Source organism: Felis catus, chromosome B1, assembly GCF_018350175.1.
Source record: "Felis catus isolate Fca126 chromosome B1, F.catus_Fca126_mat1.0, whole genome shotgun sequence".
Classification (NCBI taxonomy): domain Eukaryota; kingdom Metazoa; phylum Chordata; class Mammalia; order Carnivora; family Felidae; genus Felis; species Felis catus.
This window is the reverse complement of record NC_058371.1, coordinates 49,853,041-49,876,500: the sequence shown is the minus strand read 5'-3', so window position 1 is coordinate 49,876,500 and position 23,460 is coordinate 49,853,041. Positions and strand designations below refer to the sequence as shown.

The 23,460-nt window shown below is 34.8% G+C and overlaps 1 protein-coding gene across 5 annotated transcripts in view; it reads right to left on the bottom strand.

Annotated features, from left to right (window-relative positions):
- Nucleotides 1–23,460, bottom strand: part of FZD3 (frizzled class receptor 3) — a 97,122-nt gene that overhangs the window by 14,402 nt on the left and 59,260 nt on the right. For all 5 annotated transcript variants that reach the window (XM_003984807.6, XM_045055614.1, XM_019828620.3 and 2 more), the window contains one exon: nucleotides 4,085–4,233. In XM_003984807.6, coding sequence (XP_003984856.2) covers nucleotides 4,085–4,233 — 149 coding nt within the window. The remainder of the gene's footprint in view (nucleotides 1–4,084; nucleotides 4,234–23,460) is intronic.

The window sequence follows — 23,460 nt, the reverse complement described above, 5'->3', positions numbered from 1 at the left end:
TAATTCTAGGAGTGCCTGGGTGGCTCAGTCAGTTAAGTGTCCAACTCTTGATGTCAGCTCAGGTTATGATCTCACAGTCTGTGAGGCAGAGGAGCACAGAGCCTGCTTGGGATTCATTCTCTCTCTCTCTCTCTCTCTCTCTCTCTCTCTCTCTCTCTCTTTCTCAAAATAAATAAATAAATAAATAAACTTAAAAAAAAAGAAATTTGATTCTCAATCACACTGAAATATTATAAAAGATTTTATAATAAAGTAGAGAAATTTGCTCTTGCATGGTTTATGGATGTATCAGAGGTCTCACTGTAACACAGCTATTTTTTGAACTTGTAAGTTACAACAGTTGTTTTCAGGCTACAAGTTGGTTTTATGGTAAAGCAGTTGTTCAGTGCTAGATTAAACATGATTGGTCATAATTAAACAAAACATATGAAAAATTAAGTGAACATAAAATTAACTACCGGATATATTAAAGCCTTAAGGAAAAAAAACTAAGGAGATGAATTACTGTCAAGAGCAAAAGTTTTTAACTGCTATGGAAAGGTTAAAAACATTTATTTATGATGATAAACAAAGCAGTAATTAAACTGATAAGAAGAGCCAGTGAAATAGTTGCAAAGATCAGTGTCAGTTTATGTAAACAAGCAACTATGAGAATCAGATGTTTAAATTAAAATTAGATAAACAATTTCATGAAAAAAACAAAACTCTAACATATAAAGATTGGATCATACATTAACAAAGTGCATATATTCTAGGGGCACCTGGGTGGCTCAGTCAGTTAAGCGTTCGACTTCAACTCAGGTCATGATCTCGCAGTTCATGGGTTCGAGCTGTGGGGCTCGAGCCATGGGTTCATGTGGGGCTCTGTGCTGACAGCTCAGAGCCTGGAGCCTGATTCGGATTCTGTGTGTCCCCCTCTGTCTCCCCTATCCCTTGCTCATGCTCGGTCTCTCTCTCTCTCTCAAAATAAAAATGAATAAAATTTAAAAAAATGAAAATGAATAAAAATTTTTTTAAAAGAGTGCATATATTCTAAGTTTTCAGATTACAAAAGGATTGTTGTTACTGTTACTGTTTTAGCAGGAGGTAAAAGGGCTAAAGGAAGGCAAATATCTGTTGAGTACCCACACTGTGCCAGGTATTTTACATACACTCTCCTTTGATCCTTCTTAATAATGTTTTTATTTTATTATGGAGATCAATGTCCTAAGAGGGTATCTCTAAGAGAGTATGAGTTATCTGTTATGAATAGGTATCTATTAAGAATAAATACTGTGATCTCTATTTTATAGATGAAAAATCTGAGGTTCTAAAGGATTAGAGAACTTCCAAAAGTCACGCAATAAAACCAACAGTAGAGGATCAAACTTAATGATAAAACATAACATATATGTGTGTGTGTGTGTCTGCGTGTGTGTGTGTGAGAGAGAGACAGAGAGAGAGAGAGAGAGAGAGAGAGGCAGACAGACAGACACACACACACACACACACACACCCTGGAAACAAAGTGTCAAAAACTGGATAGAAGAAAGAACAAGTCAAAGATAGCTGAAAAAAACAAACAGTATTTGTTTCTCCTTCATCAGAGGCCCTACTCATATATTCATAAATCCCAAGTCAGTCTTGATTGCTGACTTTATTTTCTAAACTTATTTTTAAAACTTGGTTCAAACTGACATCTGGTTATGCCAAAAATTTAATCCACCTTGAAATGGTAAAGGTTTGTCCCCTCATTTTACAGAGAAATTAGGTGATATGATCCAGATAATTCCAAAAGAAGATTTCTAAAAATATTTCAATCAGTGTCAGCATTACTAGTATAAGCACAACCTTAAGTGTGGCTTCACTTAGAGGGAAAACACTAATTTGATTAGCACAATTTTAGAAACTAGTCTCTTTGTAGCACAGTACATAACAAAGAGGTTGAGAGCAAAGACTAGAGCCTAGAGTCAGAATGCTTGGTTCTGAATCTCAATTCTAGCATTCACTATGAAACCCTGAATCCATGCCTCAGTTTCCTTATTTGTAAAATGATGATCTTTCTTACAAGGCTATTTGAAGGATTAAATGGTTTAATAATATATAAAATGTTTAGAACAGTGCTTAGAATATTAAATGTGCTCAATTAATTGGTAACCATTATTACGATTACTTTACAGTTATTTCTCAAGGCTAAAATAGAAGACACATGCTAGAAATAGCTATGGGATGCTCATACCCTTGAGCTCCAGCATAAGGAGCTGCCCTCTAGCCCAGGGCACAGTCCTGGCTTGGAGGATTACAATGGCTTTGTTAGGTGGGGATCCATGGTCACAGAAAACCAAATAGAAGGGTCTTGGGAGTTCTGACCAGTTTCAAAATGATTCTGGCCCAACCAGGATCCCCCAAATAATTAAGATAATTCTCCATAAGAGTAGCTTGGGTTTAGTTCTACCTAGACTTTCTAATATAACCCTATTACAGAACTGTTTGTATAAGGTCCAGAGGTGACCAGAAATGTTTAATACAAGACCTTTCCTCCGTATTATCTCTTAGTGTGATTAAATATATTTAAAAATGTCAAAGAATATACAGATAAGTCACAGTAAATCCCATAGGGACAGATATTCCATGAAAGCAGGGACTCAGCCTATTTGTTTGCTGCTGCATCCCTGGTGTTGCAACATAGTTCATGGCACATAGTAAGCATTCTATAAAGACTTTCTTAAAAAATGAATGCCCAGGAAATAGGTTTTTGTTGTTATTGTTGAATAACTCTTTCCCCTTCTTTCCTTCTCTGCTCTGTGAAACTGTTACTTAAAGGAGAAATGCATTATCTGATATCACTAGTAGCAGTCTCAGATATAGTAATAAGAAATGTACATTTTAAAACTGTGCATTTTTATCTCAATCTAATCTGTGTAATAGTAATGCCTAATTACTGTACTTAAGAAAATACAGATTTTGTTAATGAGGCATTTTAAGTTGTATGGGAAAAGTACATTAACCCATGTATGGCACAACATTAAAAAAATTTTTTTTAGTGTTTATTTATTTTGAGAGAGACGGAGTGTCAGTTGGGGAGGGGCAGAGAGAGAAAGGGAAACACAGAATCCAAAGCAGGCTCCAGGCTCTGAGCTGTCAGCACAGAGCCCAACTCAGGGCTTGAACACACGAGCTATGAGATCATGACCTGAGCCAAAGTCGATACTCAACCAACTGAGCCACACAGGCACCCCAAGGCACAACATTTTAAATATAACCTTAAGAGCTTCACAAACCTTCTCCCAAAACCCATTTTCCATGGACCTTAGTTTAGGTAAAATCATAAGCATACAGACTCAACTTAGAATTTGTGATAATTCAGGTATAGTATACATGTAAGATTTAGACTGAATAAAAGTTTGAAATGATTTGTTCCTTTGTGAATACTGTAGTCTTGTTTTCCTTTTGCTTTATGATTAAAGATGCTGTAAATATATTTTACCATGACATTCTAATATGCAGTGTGGCCAACAATGATTTAAAATAATTTCTTTAATGTATTTCATTATCATTTTATAATGCATTTAATATCATCTATTTTGGCTTTAACATATACTTTATCATAATGGAATAACATGTTATCTCTTTATATCATTTCTGGTATACTTGGAAGAACAATGGGCAACTGAAAGGAAAGTCTAACCTAATACCTGTGATTTTGGCCAAAGCATTTAACCTCTCTGTGTCAGTATTCTCGTCTGTAACACAGAAATAATACATACCAGCCCTCACAAGAATACTGAGAAGATCAAATAATAATATACATAAAAGCATTAATTTGTTAATTTTAGTTAAAATTTAAATTTTTGAAAATAAGATTGGCTTTCTCTCAAATATTCTGAATTAGTAAGGCATAGACCTCAAGTCTGGTTCTACTTGGCTACGTTGTCAGAATAAACTTTTAGCTTTTAATTTTGACACGCTACTGTGCTAAGTAGTAGCAGCTGAGGTTATAATCATGTCGAAATACATCCTCCAAATCCAAAGTGTTTTAACATAAGCAACGTAAAACTTTTATGTGAATATGAGGTTTGTGAACACTGTGATAATTTCAACTTACTCTTTTTTCCTACGACCATGAAAAAAACTGGCCCATTCAAAGCATGTCTTTTTGCTTCCAACCCAAAAAATGGAGGGAATACCAACTATGAGAGCCATCAGGTATTTCATCAGAAAGAGAATCAGGTCTGGACGACTCATTTGAGTAACCTACAAGAAGAGAAAGAAAAATACCTTAAATATATAGAAAGAACTTTCTATCAAAGGCCATTATAAATCCTTTAAATAAACAACAGTAAAGTAATTCTACAATTTGATATTTTCACTTACATAGTTCTATAGTTAATTTTGTTAGATGTAAAAGATACACACTCTTCAACTAAGTTTCTATTTTGTATTTTGAGTCCTATATTTTTCTTATTAGCTCACAATGGTATCTTCTAAAGAAAAAGATTATTAATGTAGAAAATAAGCCATGAATAGGAATAGAGCCTCAAATATAATACCTATATTCTTCTTGGCCAATTCTGTTAGTCCTATCATTGATCATTACAATATAAAATTAGGGAAGTATTAATCCCCCCCTCCATTTTATTAGTTTTTGTGCATATCTTTTATAGCCCTTCCTTCTACCTACCTGCTGGCTGTTTTCAAGCTTCCTCTTTAACCTATGAGTTATCTGTAAGTACATTTTCTAGTTTCTATTGATATGAGTTTTTGAAAATCTCTTTTTATTGTTGGTTTCAATTTTAATTATTGTGGTTAGAGAACATGGTCTATATTATTCTGGTTACCTTAAATTTTGGAGACTTGTGATTTAGGACACGATTTTTCTAAGTATTCCTTGTGTACTCGAAAATAGCACATACTCTCTGTTGGGTACAAAATCTCCTCTGTGTACTATATCAATTAGTTCTGTCGTTCAAATTTTCTATACATTCAATTTTCTGTTCACCTGTTTTAATAGAGGTATGCCAAAATCTATCATAACCGGGGACTCATCAGTTTTCTTCAAATCCTGTCAGTTTTCACTTTCAAGCCTCTGTTAGATGTTATGTAAATTCAATAATGCTCTAGTTGCTCATTTTGCTTATTAATGCTCTTCACCTTAAACTGTATTTTATCTGAGATTAATATTGTCACATCAGCTTTTCACTTCATCACAGCAATAGATTTTCCAGGTGCATCCTTTCCTGTCTACCAATATATTCAAGTCTGTCTGTTTGGGTTATACTGTTTCTTTTAAGCAGTATACAGTTTACTTCCACTAAAATATACACTCCATGAAGAGATTATTTTCTCCACTGTTTTATCCCCAGAATCTAGACCAGTGCCAGCACATAGTAGGTACTCAATAAACACATACATTTAGAAAATATACTTCATTTTATTAAAAAAAATTATAGCTAAAATGATCAGCACCTTCATCTTTTTGAATACTCCTAGCACACTTTAGATTATTTTCCAGAAATTCAAAGCAACCTTTACAAAAATAATTATTTTTTATTATCTTTAGTTATACTGAAGACAATAGTCTTTTTTGTCAAAATTACACCCTATGCCTACCTTTGGATTCCCTTTTCTTCTTGCTAAAGGATGACGTTTAGAAATTCTTACAGATAGGGTATGTCAGCGATAAATTATTTTAGTCTTTGCCTGAAATGTCTTTATTTTGCCCTCAATCTTGAATGGTGGTATAGATGGGTAAAGTTTCTCTCAGCATTTTAAAAACATTAGTTCATTGCCTTCTAGTTTCTATTGTTTCTGTTGAGAAGGTTAACTGATAATGTTTTAGAGATTTATTTCCTCTCTCTGGCAGCTTTTAAGTTTTTCTTTATCCTTTTCACTTTGTAGTTGCACTGAATGTTTCTCATTGTGATTTTTATTTCTTCTACTTAGTATGCAGAATGTACTTTTAATGTAAGGACCCAAGTTTTCATTTCTGGAGAATTTTCAGACATTAGGTCTTTGGTTACTGCTTCTTAGCCATTCTTATGGCCTCTTCTTCTAGAACTCCCATTAGATGTATACTGAAATTCCTCAATCCTTATTTTTCATGTTTCTTAACTACATTACATAATTTTTTACTATTGTATGTCTCTCTGTATTCTGTATTCTGGGTGAACTCTTGAGAATAACTTTCTTCTTCCCTAATTCCCTCTTCAACCATGTCTTATGTTAGGGTTCATTCTATCTACTGATTTAATTTTCATAAATTCAATTCTAAGATGTCTTAAAATTGGTTCTTATTTGTCTATTATTATTTCATTTCTGCTGACTTATCATAATTTCTTATTCTTTTAAAATGGTTTATATTGTTTATCTTTTGGAGAATCCTAAACATTCTTATTCTTAAGTCTTTAAAAAATTATCTTATTACTTTCATTTCATCTGGGGGCAAATCCATCTTCTGATTGTTGATTTTGTTAGATGCTTTCTAAGTTTGGCCTTTTTTTTTAATTTTTTTTTTCAACGTTTATTTATTTTTGGGACAGAGAGAGACAGAGCATGAACGGGGGAGGGGCAGAGAGAGAGGGAGACACAGAATCGGAAACAGGCTCCAGACTCTGAGCCATCAGCCCAGAGCCTGACGCGGGGCTCGAACTCACAGACCGTGAGATCGTGACCTGGCTGAAGTCGGATGCTTAACCGACTGCGCCACCCAGGCGCCCCTGGCCTTTTTTTTTAAATTGTGCTTTGGGATTTTAGTTTGCAGATCTTGAGTGAGAATTTTCTCTCTCTCTCTCCCTTCCTCTCTCCCTCATCTCACCCTGTCTTATGGCTTTTGGTTTGTCTTCACCAGTGCCCACAGGAACCTCATCAAAAACCAGGTTGTGTATTATTGGTTACTGGAGATTCAGGTATGGAGTCATTACAGTTTGGCTTAAACATTGAATGTCTTAAGGCTGTGCTGGTGCTCTCCCACATCTCTAGATAATATTTTTATATTAACTACAGCTTCAAGGGACAGGTGGTATCACTATACAAACTTCCTTTCAGGAGCAGGGAAGCCCCATTTCCAATTCCTTTTTTTTTTTTTAATGTTTATTTATTTATTTTGAGGAAGAGAGAGAGGCAGTGTGAGCAGGGAAGAGGCAGAGAGAGAAAGGGAGAGAGTCCCAAGTAGGCTCTGCATTGTCAGTGCGGAACCCAACATAGGGCTTGATCTCATGAACCATGAGATCATGACCTGAGCTGAAATGAAGAGCTGTCCACTTAACCAACTGGTGCACCAATTCTTATTTGTAACCAGTGAGCCTAGTTCTGGTCCTCTGACTTCCATGTGACACTTTTGCTTTTCAATACTCCCCAGAAACTGAACACCAAATCACCTCTGGCTACTTCATACCTGAAGTCGAGTAGGCCCATGTTTTTAATCACTGGTCATCAGTTTGCATTTCTATTATATAAATCAGTTTATTTTGTCTTTTATATTGATTTCATTTAGAAATTTTGTTATGTTTTATCTGTAACTGATTTTATGTTTATGTTTATTATAGTAGCCTGGTAAGCTCAAAACATAGAACTTATATTACAATTATAACTTAGAACTAAGGTGTGATTCCTTTAGGATTTACCTAAAAATCAAACAGCAAATATTTATAGATCATCCACCACTCTAAGAATAATTCTTTTCAAAGTCCCATGAGACTTATAAAACAGATGTAAGGTTTGATTAATGTTTCCATCAAGCTGATAATCTAAATGAAAATACAAATTAAAGAAACTACTGAATAGTTAAGAACTATAATTAAGAAGCAGATGGAGACGCTAAAGCAGATCACAAATAACCTCATTAAAAAATACAACTGCTTGTTGTTGTTTAAGATTTTATTTTTAAGTAATCTCTATACCCAATGTGGAGCTTGAACTCACAACCCCAAGATCAAGATCAGTTGCATGGTCTACCAACTGAGCCAGGCAGACATCCCTGTTTCACTTTTTCTTAATACTTCTATGTAGCATCAGTTATTAATGACTATCTCACATTTTACAAAACTTTTATCTCCCCTGGCTTCTAGAACACTGTATAGTCATGATTATTCTCCTAATAAGGCATTACATTCTCACTTTCATTACTTTCTTCTTGACTTCCTACTCCTGTTCTTCTACCCTTTGTGCCCCCACTACCGTCTATACAAGAGTTCTTAAAGTCACTCCTTAATTCTCTCTTTATACTCTCAACTATCATTAAGACTTAGAAGTCATCTAGTCTTATTCTTTACCTAACAAATTAATTTGCTTTCAACCTAGTTATTGTATGAATATAATTAGACAGTGGTATTGATGATAAAATACAAGCATGCTCCTTCCCACTTCCCTCTTCTAGCTATTCTTTTTTTTTTTAATTTTTTTAATGTTTATTTATTATTGACAGAGCATGAACAGGGGAGGGTCACAGAGAGAGGGAGACACAGAATCGGAAACAGGCTCTAGGCTCTGAGCTGTCAGCACAGAGCTCGATGTGGGGCTTGAACTCACAAACCACAAGATCATGCCCTGAGTCGAAGTCAGACGCTTAACCGAATGAGCCACCCAGGCACCCCCTCTTCCAGCTATTCTGGCCACCTGTCCTAGTTTTGTCCTTTGGTGCTATAAAGAATAAGGCTACCATTCCAGAGGTTCTTGTCAGTTCAATAAGATGCCGTGCCAGAAGCAACACACACACACAAAAACACTGTAAATATTGGGAACAAGGAGACAAAAGACTATCCAGAAAATCCAAGAGAATCAAAGGGTTCAGTAACTAAGTTAGGTAAGATCATACAAAAATCAAATGTTTTCTTATATACCATCAATAACCAGAGAAGAAACATAATGAAAACAATTTCATTTATAATGCAAACAAAAACTAAAAAAATATCTAGAAATAAACCTAGCAAGAAATACAAAGAAAATGATAAAACTCTATCAAAGGACACAGAGAAAAACTGAAGTACATAAACAGTTCACGTTTCTACATGCAAACATGCAATGTTTTAAAGATATCAATTATCCCCCAAATTAATCCTATAAACTTGGTACAATCCAAAAAGAGCAATAGGATTTTTCATAGAATGTTGAAAGTTTAGTATATAATAAAAGTATTTCAAATAAATGGGGGAAAAGATCATATATTGTTTAATAAATAATGTTGGGATTGTTGGCAATCCATCTGGAAACAAAATAATTTAGATGTCACTTCATATAAGAAAAGGAAATTCTAGGCAGATTACAATAAATCATAAAAGTATGAAAAGAATGAAGAACATTTTTATAATGATGGTGCAGAAGGCCATTTTAAAAAAAGTAACACTAAGGGGCACCCGGTGGCTCAGTTAGTTAAGCGACCTACTCTTGATTTTGGCTCAGGCCATGATCTTACAATTTGTGAGATTGCAGCCACGTCAGACTCCATGCCTGCTTCAGACTCTTTCTTCTCTCTCTCTCTCTCTGCCCTTCCCCCTGCTCACGTGCTCTCTCTCAAAATAAATATTAAAAAAAAAAAAATAAAAAGTAACATGAAAGAAGCCATAAGAGGAAAAGACTGACAGTTTTGATTACTAAAAACTTAAAATTTCTGCAGAACAAGAACTGTATTCACCTTAATAGATCAATGACTAACTAGGAATGTTAACTATATTATCTATCAATAAAGTAAACTAAGGAACAGAAACTAATAAAAATAGAAGAAACAAACAAAGGGAAGAAAACAGCAAATACACATGCACATGCCTGCATTCACACAGCTACAATAAGAACAAAAATGGGGCACCTGGGTGGCTCAGTCAGTTAGGCATCAACCTCTTGCTTTTGGCTCAGGTCATGAGCTCGTGTAATTTGCGAGATTGAGACCTGTGTTGGGGGGAGGGATTCTCTTGGAATTCTTTCTCTTCCTCTCTGCCTCTCCCCTGCTTGCACATGCTCTCTCTCTCAAAATAAATAAACATTAAGAAAAAGAGAACAAAACTAAAATAGCTTTAAGAGATAACTTTGCTCAATTCCATTCAAATAAACTTGAAAATTAATTGAAACAGATGATAGTAAAATATTAACTGATTCCACAAGCAAGCATAAAGTTGTACCTAATTCAACAGACTCTATAAAACAATAAAACTATATGTATCATTTATGAATTTTTATGCAAACAGAATCCAACAGCAAATTCAAAGAATATGCCATCACCAAAATACAAAATACAAAAATACAAAGATGGTTCAATAGGAAACCAATTTATAAATTCAACACATTGGATCAAAGGAAAAATATACATAATCATTTTCATGTATGCCAAAGGCATTTGATAAATTGAACATCCGTTTTTGTTTTTAAAAAGTTATAATAAAACATGGAGATGATGAATAAGTTCTTAAAGTAACAAAATAACTATCTCGAGGCACCTGGGTGGCTCATCGGTTAAGCACCCAACCTCAGCTCAGGTCATCTCACAGTTTGTGAGTTTGAGCCCCACGTAGGGCTCTGTGCTGACAGCTCAGAGCCTGGAGCCTGCTTTGGATTTTGTGTCTCCTTTTCTCTCTGACCCTGTCCTGCTCCTGCTCTTTGTCTCTCAAAAATAAAATAAACGTTAAAAAAAATTTTTTTTTAATAACTCTATCTCAATCTAAAAGTATCATGCTTAATGGGAATGCCAGAAGCCACTAAATATTCTCATTAACGTCAGGAATACAAGAAGAATATGTACTATACCACCACTCTTAGCCTTGTTTCAACAGTTCTAACAGATTGCAACCAAAGAAACAAATTGTGAGTATAGAAACTATAAAGGAGATAAAATTATTATTTATAAGTAATATAATTTTATACCTGGAAAAACTAAGAGAAAGGTAAAAATTATTACAAATCATAAGCAAGGTGGCAAGGTACAAGGTAAAATACAGAAATCACTTTCATATATACATACATAACAATCAATCAGTTAGTAGGCAAAAAAAGAGGCCCTAAAATTCATATGTTGAAGTCTTAACTCTCAGTACCTCATAAGATGACTCATTTGGAGATAGAGTCTTTAAAGAGATAATTAAGGTTACATGAGGTCATATGGATGGGTCCTAAACAAATCTGACTGGTGTCCTTACAAGAAGAAATTTGGACACCTACACACCAAGGATGCACCATGTGAGAAAAGACCATATTAAAAAAAAAAAAAAGACTACTAGAAAAGGCATGTGAGGAAATGGTAAGAGGGTGATCATCCACAAAACAAAGAGAGAGTTCTCAGAGGAAACCAACCCTGCTGATACCTTGATCTTGGACTTCCAGCCTCCAGAACTGTGAGAAAATAAATTTTTGTTGTTTAAACTGCCTAGTCTATAGTATACTGTTATGGCAGCCTTAGCAAACAAGTACAAACACAGTTAAAAAAAAAAAAAAAGCTAAACAACTAGGAAGGAATAAATTTAATAAGAAAAATGAGTGATATATTGGAAGAACTTTAAAATATACTCCTCTTAAAACATGTTCTTTGCTAGAAACAATCACTATTATAAAAATGCAAATTCTCCTTGATTTAGCCATTAAATTTAACACAAGTCTAATAAAAATACCAACAGAGTTACCTGGGAATTAAATAGGATGATTCTAAAGTTCATATAGAAGAACACACAAGTCTAAACTGAAAGAGAAAAGAAATATGTAGGGACCCCTGAGTGGCTCAGTTAGTTAAGCATCTGACTTTAGCTCAGGTCATGATCTAGCAATTTGTGGGTTCAAGCCCCACATCAGGCTCTGTGCTGACAGCTCAGAGCCTGGTGCCTGCTTCAGATTCTGTGTCTCCCTGTCTCTCTCTGCCCCTACCCCACTTGCATTCTCTCTCTCAAAAAATAAACATTAAAAATAAATAAATAAGAAATAAGTAGAATTGAGCTATAATATAATTGTGTATACTGGAAGCATAGTTTTACTATTTATTACATGTGATATTTCAAATCATCTGGAAAAGATGAATTATTCAGTAAGTGGATTCTAGTTAGGTATTTGGAAAAAAATAGCACTGAAGCCACACCATATCTTGTACCAGGATAAATTCCTAGTAGATCGAAATTCAAATGTAAAAAAAAAGTAAACAACCAAAAAGAAACCACAAAGTTCAAGATGAAAGCTTTTATATTCTCAGGATGGAGAACGACTTTCTAGTTATAACACAAAATCTACAAGCCATAAAAGTGAAGACAGATAAATCTGACTTCATAAAACCCCAACATTTCTGCATGGCTATAACTTCCATAAAGTCAAAAGACAATAAAAAAGCTGGTATAAAATTGTTACAAATGTATGGCAGATAAAGGGACTAATTTTATTAATAAATAAGTTTTATAAATAGATAAAAGTCTACTACTTAAGGAAAATTAGCAAAAGATATGGATAGTTTATAAAAAATGAAATACAAATATACGAGCTTAAGCTCACTCACAGTTTAAAAAAATTAAAATTACATGACAATTCTACATTTTTAATCCATCAGGTTAAGATCCAAGTCTGATAGTATGTTGCATTTGCAAATGTGTGGAGAAATATACTCTCATATATCGGAGATGGGAATATAAATCCATACCACTTCTATAAAAGACAATTTGGTAATATTTACCAAAATTATATACTTTATGAAGCTAATATATGTCAATTGTATCTAAAAAATTATACTCTTGATCAAGCAATTCTTTTAAAAATTTATGTACAGATTTATTCACATTTATGTTAAATGATATACAAAAACTGTTTGCAATAGTAAAATATTAGAAACAATGTGTTTATCCAGTGAATGGCATATTATGAGGTCATAAAACATATTGAGGAAGACTTTTCTCTTCAGGTATTAGTCTCCAAGATATATAGTTAAACGTGAATAGTAGCTACCATTTGAGTGAAAAAAGAAAAAGGAATATACCTGCTTGTACATGCATAAGCACCTCTGAAAGGATATAAAAATTCATTGTAATATTCAAGTTACCTTGGGAAGGGCACTGGGTAGCTGGGAGACACAGGCATAAATGGGAGATTTTTTTTCCCATGTACTCATATAACTTTTGGGTTTTTAACTGTGTGAGTATCTATTAAACATTTTTTAAGAATAAAAGTAGAGAACTTCATTTTTTTAAGTCTGAGCATTCCAAATATAAAACTAAGAGTTGGGTGTGGTATGAGGAAATATCTCCATGGAAGAGCAGTATATAAATTAGTATAATATTTCTAATAGACAATCTCACAGTACTTACTAAAAATTGTAATGTGTATACCTTTTAAGTGACAAATTCTGTTTCAAGAAATACACGCTAAAGGAACAGTAGACCAATAATAGGAAATTGTTAAAATAAAGATACATTCTAGTTAGGTATCTAGAAAAATAACCAAATAAGTAGCCATTCAACAATGATAACGTAAGTAAAGTGAAAAAAGGAAGATACAGTGGTATGCTTATAAATGCTTAACAACTGGCTTTCTGGATGGAGGTAAGCTCTGTTTTGTAGCATCTACAAAGTTTGTAGTATAAATACACCAACCATGCCACTTTCAAGCTACTCACTTAATGTGGAGTCATGAAGAAAGGCACACAACTGCCTCTTGTGAGCCTGTGTGAGCAACCTCTAGTACACTACCAGGTGTAGACTAATGTGTCAAATATGATATTTATATTTTATTATTATTATTATTATTTTTTTTTTTGAGAGAGCGTGCAAGCGAGGGAGGGGCAGAGAGAGAGGGAGAATCCCAAGCAGGCTCTGTGCTGTCAGTGGACAGCCCCGACATGGGACTCAAACTCACAACCTGTGGGATCAGGACATGAGCTGAAATCAAGAGTTGGACGCTCAACCACTGAGCCACCCAGGCCTCCCAGTTATATTTAAAAATTACATATAATATCTGTAACATATTACATACATATCAAATATGACTTTTTAGTGTGTTTTGTTAAATATCACTATGCACTGTTCTAGCTATCTACTCTTGTGTAGACACCAAAACTTAATAGCTTAAAACAGGTACTTATTATCTCTGACAGTTCTGTGAGTTGACTGGGCTCAGTTGGGTGACTCTCACTTGGGTTCTTGCATAGTTGCAGTTAATTCCAGCCCCATTTGTCATTTAACTGTATCATCTATCTGAACGTAATACTGAGATGGATATACATATAAGATGGTTTCTTCACTCAAACATGTAGAATATCAGTTAGGATTGCTGGGAAAGGTGGAAGACTGGCTGGGACCTTTCTCTGCTCTCCTCTTCCTCCCTTCATGCAGCCTCACCATATAAGCTTATGACTAGTTTGGAGTTCCACACATTTTGTGGTTTCAGAGCAGGCTGACTTCTTACTAGAGGAAAAAATTGCAAGGCTTCTTATGACTTAGCCTCAAGGTCACACAGAATCACTTTTGCTGCATTCCACTAATCAAAAACAAGTCACAAAGCCAGCCCAATTCAAGGAAAAGAACTACGTAGACAAGAGCAAAAAGTGTGATTCACTGGCTGGAGGCAACAGAGTATATATATTTCTACAGTAGCTACCAAAATGTTAGAAAGGGGTGCCAGCCTGGCTCAGTCAGTAGAGCATGTGACTCTTGATCTCAGGGTTGTAAGTTCAAGCCTCACATTGGGTGTAGAGATTAAAAATAAAATCTTTAAAAAAATGTTAGAGTCAGAGGCTTAACCGACTGAGCCACCCAGGTGCCTCTGACAGCTCAGAGCCTGGAGCCTGCTTTGAATTCTGTGTCTTCCTCTCTCTCTGCTCTCTCTCTCAATAAATAAACATTATTTTTTTAAATGTTAGAAAAATATAAAGAAAAATGTAAATACTGGTTATACTGATGGGGAGGTGTGTTTTTCTTCCTAGCATGTTTTACAATAATATTTTCCTAATATTCTGGAATTTTTTTAAGTGGAGAAAACCATATGTATATAATCAACATTTACAAAACATATTAACCACGAGAACTTCTATCGTATTAATGGAATGTTAAAAGCTCATGAGATAGTGTAAATCTAGATTATGGCAGATACCAGTAAATGTTCTACAAATGAATTGCTCTAAGAAAATACCAAGTTATATTCATATTTAATAAAGTATATAGTGAATATCGTAAGTATCTAAAGTAAGTTATATAAAGAGACCAATGATCACCTAAATAGAACACATGATGATGAGCTGTAAATGAATCAATGCCCAGGACTTATATTCAGCATTTACACACACACACACACACACACACACACACACACACACACACACACATCTTGTGACTTCCTTATATTCTCTACTATGGCACATTATTTCTTGAACACAGATCTTCACATAATAATAAGAACAAACGAATACAGACAGTATGTAAAATAAGTTGAAACATGTAAAGTACTTAGAACTGCACTTGACATCTAATAAATGCTCAAACATGTGGTACATGGGTACTACTGTCCCAGAAGATACTAAAAGATAATCCATAATAAGATATTCTGTGGTAAAATACAATTGGATATTATAATTCCTCCTTGGAGATTCACATGCATATTCATATATTAAAGGCTCTGAGAAGTCCTGAAGTAAACAACCATTTATCTTTGTTTATTCCAGTGTTTCCAATGCTATTATATACAGTTAAATTTCCCCATGTGAAAATTGAGGGATTAGACTAGGTAAATTCTAAGGTTTATCCTAATAACCTGTAGCTCTATTAATCTTTTTTTTTTAACTTTATGTGTTTATTTTGAGAGACAGACAGACAGACAGAGCAAGCACAAGCAGGGAACAGGCAGAGAGGGAGGCAGAGAGAGAATCCCAAGCAGGCTCTGCACTGACAGTGCAGCCCCTAATGTGGGGCTCAAGTTCACAAACTGTGAGATCATGACCTGAACCCAAGTGAGATGTTTAACTGATTGAGCCACCCAGGCACCCCTAATCTTTTTGTTTTTAGTGTTGTTGTTTTTTTAAATTTATTTTGAGAGAGAGAGAGAGAGAGAGAGAGAAAGAGAGAGAGAGAGAGAGAGAAAGCGAGCAGGGGAGCGCCAGAGAGAGGAGAGAGAGAATCCAAAGCAAGCTTGCATTGTCAGCACACAGCCCAAGGTGGGGCTTTATCTCAAGGTTAGTATGATCGTGACCTGAGTCGAAATCAAGAGTTGGATGCTTAACTGACTGAGACACCCAGGCACCCCTGTAATCCTACTATTCTTGAAAATTTTTCTAGGGGAATTAGAGACTAGTCTCTAATTTTTATTATGTCTAATTTTGCTCCAAAAGTTATTTTCCATGATTTAAAAATCTATCATAGTAGTTAACACATATATTTTAACCAGAACTATATACTTTTGACTCACAAAAGAGAAAGTTCCTATAAAAGTGGAGGAAGATAAGGGGAAGAATGAGACCATTCAGAAGCATGCTTCAAATCATATCAGCTTATATTCAGTGAATGGTGAGAAAAGAATGACTGAAGAAAAACAATTATTTGTAAATGTAAAGACAGGGCCCACATAATAAATAGGAAGAGGGCCAAGAACCTAAAAATTAAAACTAGTCAAAACTGTAATTAAGGTATGGAGGGAGATCTAATCAGATTTGAGTACAGAAGCAGAGCTATTATGTAATGTGAAAAGAGCACTGGCCTGAGCAATGTGACCTTGATAAAATCATTTTTAAAAAATTGCAGGCTTTAACTTAATGACTTTGAGGTTGCCTTCAATTCCAGATGACTGGTCATCTGCAGTCTAAAATACTCTTCTTCAGAGATCTTATCCAGTCAAATTCCTTCGTTTTATATGTGTGGAATCAAAGTAGGGAGGTAGACTGATTTGCTCAAGGTCATATAGCTAATTATTTCAGTCACTCAAGTACTGAGTGCCTACTATATCCTGGTACAAGAGATTTAACAGTAAATGAGTCAGAAAATTCTCCGCTCCACTGAGCTTACATTCTAGGGAGAGGTGGGGGCAGGGTGAGGGTGGAGTGCTGTCAATTAACAAGGAAATAAAGAAATCCTGTGATATCAGGTGGTAATAAAAACTCAGAACTAAAGCAGAGCAGGGGATAAGGTTTTGGAGGTGGTGCAAATGCATGGGCCACGTATTTTAGATCAAAATAGTGAGAAAAGGCATCTCCGAGAATACAGTATTTAAACAGGGATTCGGAATATACTCTGCAGTGAGAGTATTTCAAGCAGTAGGAATAGCAATGACAATAATCCTGAGAGAACAAATCTGTTGTTTCTCAAGATCAATAACAAGGAGACCAGTGTGTCTAGAGCAGAGCAAGCAAGCAGAATGGTAGGCAGTAGGTCAGAGAAGTAGGCAGGAACATTATAAATGGCCCTGCAGGCAATAAAGAAAATGATGACTTTTTTATTAAGAGTAATAGGAAGTCATTTGAGGGTTTTGTTTGAAGGCACAATATGATCTCATTTATGTTTTATTTTTTTAATGTTTATTTATTTTTGAAGGCGAGAGATACAGAGTGTGAGTGGGGGAGGGGCAGAGAAGGAGGGAGGCACACAATTGGAAGCAGGTTCTAGGCACAGAGCCCGATGCGGGGCTCAAACTCACAAGCTGTGAGATCATGACCTGAGCTGGTCAGACACTTAAACTGAGTCACCCAGGCACCCCTCATTTATGTTTTAAAAAGTTCACCCTGGTCACTTATTGTAAATAAATTGTAAAGGAACAAGAATAGAAGCAAGAAGATGAACTGGAAGGCCACTGTTGAAATATCAAATAGCGTGGACTAAGGTAGAAGTTAAGGTGGTTGCAAGTTGATGGGTTGGGTGTGATGAGGTATGTGAGAAAAAGAGGGTTCAAAATGGCTCCTAATTTGGGGTGAGAGCAACTCATGAATCATAACATAATTTACTAAATGGGGGAAGAACTGGGGATGTGACACAGGAAGCAGGTTTTAGGAGAAAAACAAAGAGTTCTGTTTTAGACATGTTAAGTTGCAAATGCCTTGTAGATTTCTGAAAGGAAATGTCGTGTGTGTGTGTGTGTGTGTGTGTGTGTGTGTGTGTGTGTGTGTGTATGTATGTCTGGAACTCAGAAATGAAGTTGGGCTATATAGTCTAAAACATTGGACTGGACAAGACTATCCAGGTAAGGGGAGGGAGGAAAAAAGATATCCTAAGTGAGAAACCATGTCTTCTAACTTCTTTAGTGTTTTAAACTGCATTGTACTGCCTTTTATGAATCAGAAATACTGTCCACATAACAGAAATGCTTGAATTAAAGGGAAGAAGTGCTAAAAACAAAAAGCAGTAAAGTCAACAACAACAAATCAGTAAAAACAGCAACAACCAAAATCTTCAATCAGGCAAGGCAACACAGTGAGGAATTGAAGGACAGAGGGATATAACATGGAATATTTTGTATTATAAGATTCTGGTTAAAACCAAAATTCCAGGGATGACAAATCATGTGCAGAATACAGTGACAAAGCAACTCAAGAAATACCTTTGTGAACGTGCTGTATGCAAAGAGTGCTGGAGCAAGAGGGCCAAGACTCTGCAAAAGAATGGCCAACCTATTGCTGTAAGGAAAGGAATTTTTCCTTATACACGAGGAAAAAGAGGAAGGAAAATGCATTATTATCTAGCTGTAAAACACACAAAAAATTCAGGCAGTTAGCATGTGAAACAGGATCTGTAGTAGCTAGAAAGACAAAACTCACTAAAGAAAAATATTTAAATAAAGGAAAAGGGGGGCGCCTGGGTGGCACAGTAGGTTAAGCTTTCAACTTTGGCTCAGGTCATGATCTCACAGCCAGGCCAATGAGTTTGAACCCTGCTTTGGGCTCTGTGCTGACAGCTCAGAGCCTGGAGCCTGCTTTGGATTCTGTCTCCCTCTCACTCTGCCCATCTCGCACTCACACTCTCTCTCTCAAAAATAAACATTAAAAAAAAATAATAAAGGAAAAGGAATACAATGTTCAGTTTTTATTTTAAAACAGCCCTATATTGAGTTGAATGCTTACAGATTTTTTTTTTCTTTTGAGGAAAAAACCCACCAAATACCTCAGTTCCTGGTATAATTACAATAGACAAACAAGAAATTTTACTGTCTTGTTTATAATTGTCCTTTTAAAACACTATATTCCTGGGACGACTGGGTGGCTTGATTTTGGCTCAGGTCATGATCCCAGGATCATGGGATCAAGCCCCACATCAGGCTCCATGCTGAGTGTGGAGCCTGCTTGGGATTCACTCTCTCTCTCTGCCCCTCTCCCATATGTACATGTTCTCTCCAAATATAAAAAATGAGTAAGTTTTAAAAAGTTAAAAAAATAACAAAATGCTATATTCCTACTGATGCTAAAATAAATCAACTTAATAATGCAAAAAACTGACATGACATATTTCTTTGGTCTATTTACTGGGAACTAAAGGAGAATCCCAGGAAGAGAAGGGAGACAATCAGCATCTACTCTAAGCCCTGTATCTTGATTACTATAATTTTTCTACAACAGCCTGGCTAGCTGTGAAAAGCCTACATTCACTCTTTTCTGAATAACTGATCTACTCTATCACCACTCTAATTTCAACCAATAGAACGTTGCAATATGATATTATTCAACCATAATATGAAAAATATTTTTCCATATTTTGTTTTTTTCAAAATTAGAACCATAATCCACCAAAGACCCCTGAACTTAAGTTCTTTTTAATTATATAGAAAAAATTATGTTATGGGAGAAAAAAACCTCACAAAGAAAGAAAACCACCAAGGGTGTATTTTTGGCTGTTGTGGTGACCTAAATTCAATTACTGTTTTTGAGACTTTGGATTTGAATCAGGTTGCAGAGTCTTTGGCCACTTTCCCTATCAAGTGGAATCTATACTAATGGAAACACATATTGCATTAGGTTTGCTTTCATTTTATTTATTTAATGTCATCTTATATAACCTTCTTTTACGTTATTTTCTGCCTGTTTTGCTTTCATTTTTAAAAAGATTCATTACAAATGTTGACTTACATTAAGCCTGTGGTCCCCTAAAGCCCACATAAAAATAAGCTATTGATCAGGCTCATGCAGAATCTATCATGTTGATAAGTGACAACAGTTTTAGAATACAGGTCTTCTGATTCCAAATTTTGTGCACTTATACACTACATTGCTCTATCTGCCTTTCATTCTGCTTTGAAAAGTCACCTACTTGCCCCATCAGATATAAAGACTTATGGTAATGCTATGGTAATTAAGACAATGATAGAAAATAAAGGACAGAAAACAAACCATGGAATAGTGAAATAAGTTTCACACATGTAACTTAACATATGACAGAGGCAGCACTACAGATCAGTAGATAAAAAGATGGACTAAATAAATAGCACTAATTGGATATCTATATACTTAAAAAATAGTATTTCCCCTGCACACCAGATATAGAAATAAATTCTATAGTTCAAAAATCATAAATCTGGAAAGCAAAACTTTAAAACTGCTAGACAAAAACACAAACGAATATTTCTTCTATTTAAAAAAATTTTTTATGTTTATTTATTTTTGTGAGAGAGAGAGAGACAGAGCATGAGCAGGGAAGGGGCAGAGAGAAGAGAGGGAGACACAGAATCTGAAGCAGGCTCCAGGCTCTGAGCTGTCAGCACAGAGCCCAACGCAGGGCTTAAACTCACAAATGGTGAGATCATGACCTGAGCCGAAGTCGGACGCTTAACTGACTGAGCCACCCAGTTGACCCCAGATGAATATTTTTTATGACCTTCAGGTAGAGATTTCTTAAAATACATTTAAAAAAAAACAGCAAAGAAAAAATGGATATCTACATTAAAATTTTAAACTTCAGTTCAACAAAGGACACCATTAAAAAAGTAAAAAGCCAAGCTAGATGGTATCTGTAATGTATAAACTGACAAAGAATTGTAATCCAGAATATATGTGTGCATATTTGTGTGTGTGTATATAAAAAAAGCAATTCACAGAAGACAAAACCTAAATAGTTAATGAACATAAGAAGTTCAATCTTACTAGCAATACAAATTAAAGAATTTGAGGAATTCTCAAATTAGGGAAATACAAATTAAAATAGCAATGACTAAAATAAGATTGCTCAAAATTAAAAGGTCTGATGACACCAAATGATGGTGAGGATGTAAAATAATGAAAACTTTCTGTACTTTCATATGGGGGGTGTCTAAACTGGTTAAACCAGGGGCACCTGGGTAGCTCAGTCAGTTAAGCACCCAACTTCAGCTCAGGTCATGATCTCACAGTTCGTGGGTTCGAGCCCCACGTCAGGCTGTGTGCTGACAGCTCAAAGCCTGGAGCCTGCTTCAGATTCTGTGTCTCTCTCTCTCTGTCCCTCCCCAACTCATGCTCTGTTCTGTCTCTCTCTCAAAAATAAATGATTAAAAAAAAAAAAAAAAACCTTTAAATTGGTTAAAACATTTTGGAAAGCAATTTGGCAACATCCTAGTAAAGCTGAAGAATCACAGATTTTATGACCCAACAATTCCATTTTTAGGTGTATATTCTAGAAGCTCAAATGGATATTCATAGCAGCATTATTCATAAGAATATTCATAGCAGCATTATTTACAATAGAGGAAAAAAGGTACAACCTGAATATCCAGAGTAAAATAAACAAATGTGATATAGTCATACAAAAGAATACTGAACAGCAGAAAAAGCAAATAAATCCCTATATATTACCGTATCTCACAAACACAATGTATGACAAAAGCAAGCTGCAAAAAATGCATAGTTTTGACACTATAACGTTATGAAATAAACTAATACTATATATAATTTAGGAAAAAATACATGTAAGTAAATATCTAAGTAAACATACAAAAACACCGAGTTCTAAATAATGATAGTTTAGAAGAGAGTTTCAATCAGGGAAGGAGATCTGAGGTTTTGGTAGTGTTTTATTTATTAAGTGGTTGACAAATCTATTGGTATCTGATGTTTACTCTTCATATATCTCTGTATGTCAGAAACATTTAAAACTACTTTTAAAAAGAAAAGACAAAAAGGAAGTCAAGGATCCTATAATTACAATACTTTGTTCCTCTCGGGGTGGCAATAGTTCTAAAATTTATTTATTTATTTTTAAATGTTCATTTATTTTGAGAGAGAGAACGAACACAAGCAAGGGGGGGTAGAGAGAGGAGAGAAAATTCTAAGCAGGCTCCACACTGTCAATACAGAGCCGGACACGGGGCTCAATCCCACAAACCGTGAGATCATGATCTGAGCTGAAATCAAGAGTCAGAAGCTTAACAGACTGAGCCACCGATGCACCATAGCAGTACTATGTATGATAAGTAGAGAGCTAATTAGTAATTCACTTCTTTCATTAGATCTGTATCTATGCATCTTCCTTTTACTTTCCAAGTTTATCTTTTCCAATCTTTGGCCTATTGACTTATTTCTAACCCTGTGAAAATAAATACAGTAAGCTGATTAGGAAGGAATTAACTAGTAAATGCTCAGAAAGGTAACCACAGAGTATTATTATCTCAAAAATTTATCATGACATCTTGATATATTGTGCCTATTATTTAATTAACTTCATAAAAACCCACAAATGAGGTTAAGGCTTAAAGCCAAAATTTATCCAATAACTTAAAATGAAAACAAAAATAATTCAGTTATCTCATTCCAGTCTACCATTGTTTTGCTTTGATGGCATTATGAAAATTACTTCTTCAGAAGTTACACTTGATTAATGAAGCACAACATCTTGAATTTTCATCCAAATTATATCTGAGAGAAAAAATAATCACTGTGATGTCACTTTAGTCTTACAAATTAGAAATAACTAGAAAATGGAAAGTATACTATATACATATACTTTACAATATGTATGCAATAACTGGGAAGCAAATAATTAAAAACTTTGTAGAATTTACACTTGATCTTGATGCACATAAAGAATTCTCATGTTCATTCACAATATAATGATGCCCATTCATCTTGTGAAAAGCATAATCTTTCTTTTTTAGATTAAAAAAATAAACTAGTTTTCCCCCCAACAAATAAGGGGTAAATCATTCTGAAAAGTTCCATTCTCTCTTCCAAAATATTAACTAAAGAAACTAAACTAGTATGTCATTAAGTATAAAATAATGTAACAGAAACATGGTTTAGATTTTGCCAAGCATTACTACAACAGATCAACTTCCTCAGCCTTGCAAAAACTATTTAGGGGATAGACCATGTTCAGAAATGAGTTATTTGAAACTCCTCAAAATTGCTCTGCAATCTCATGATTTACAGATTAATAAAACAAGACATTAATGAAAGAAATGCAAGACAAATAAATGGAAAGGTAACTTGTGCTCATGAGTTAGAAAAATTAATATGGTTGAAATGTCCATTATTGCCTAAGAAAATCTACAGATTAAATGCAATCCCTACCAAAATTCCAATGGCATTTTCACAGAAATAGAACAAATAATCCTAAAATTTGTTTGGAACGACAAAACACAAAATAGCCAAAGCAACCTTAA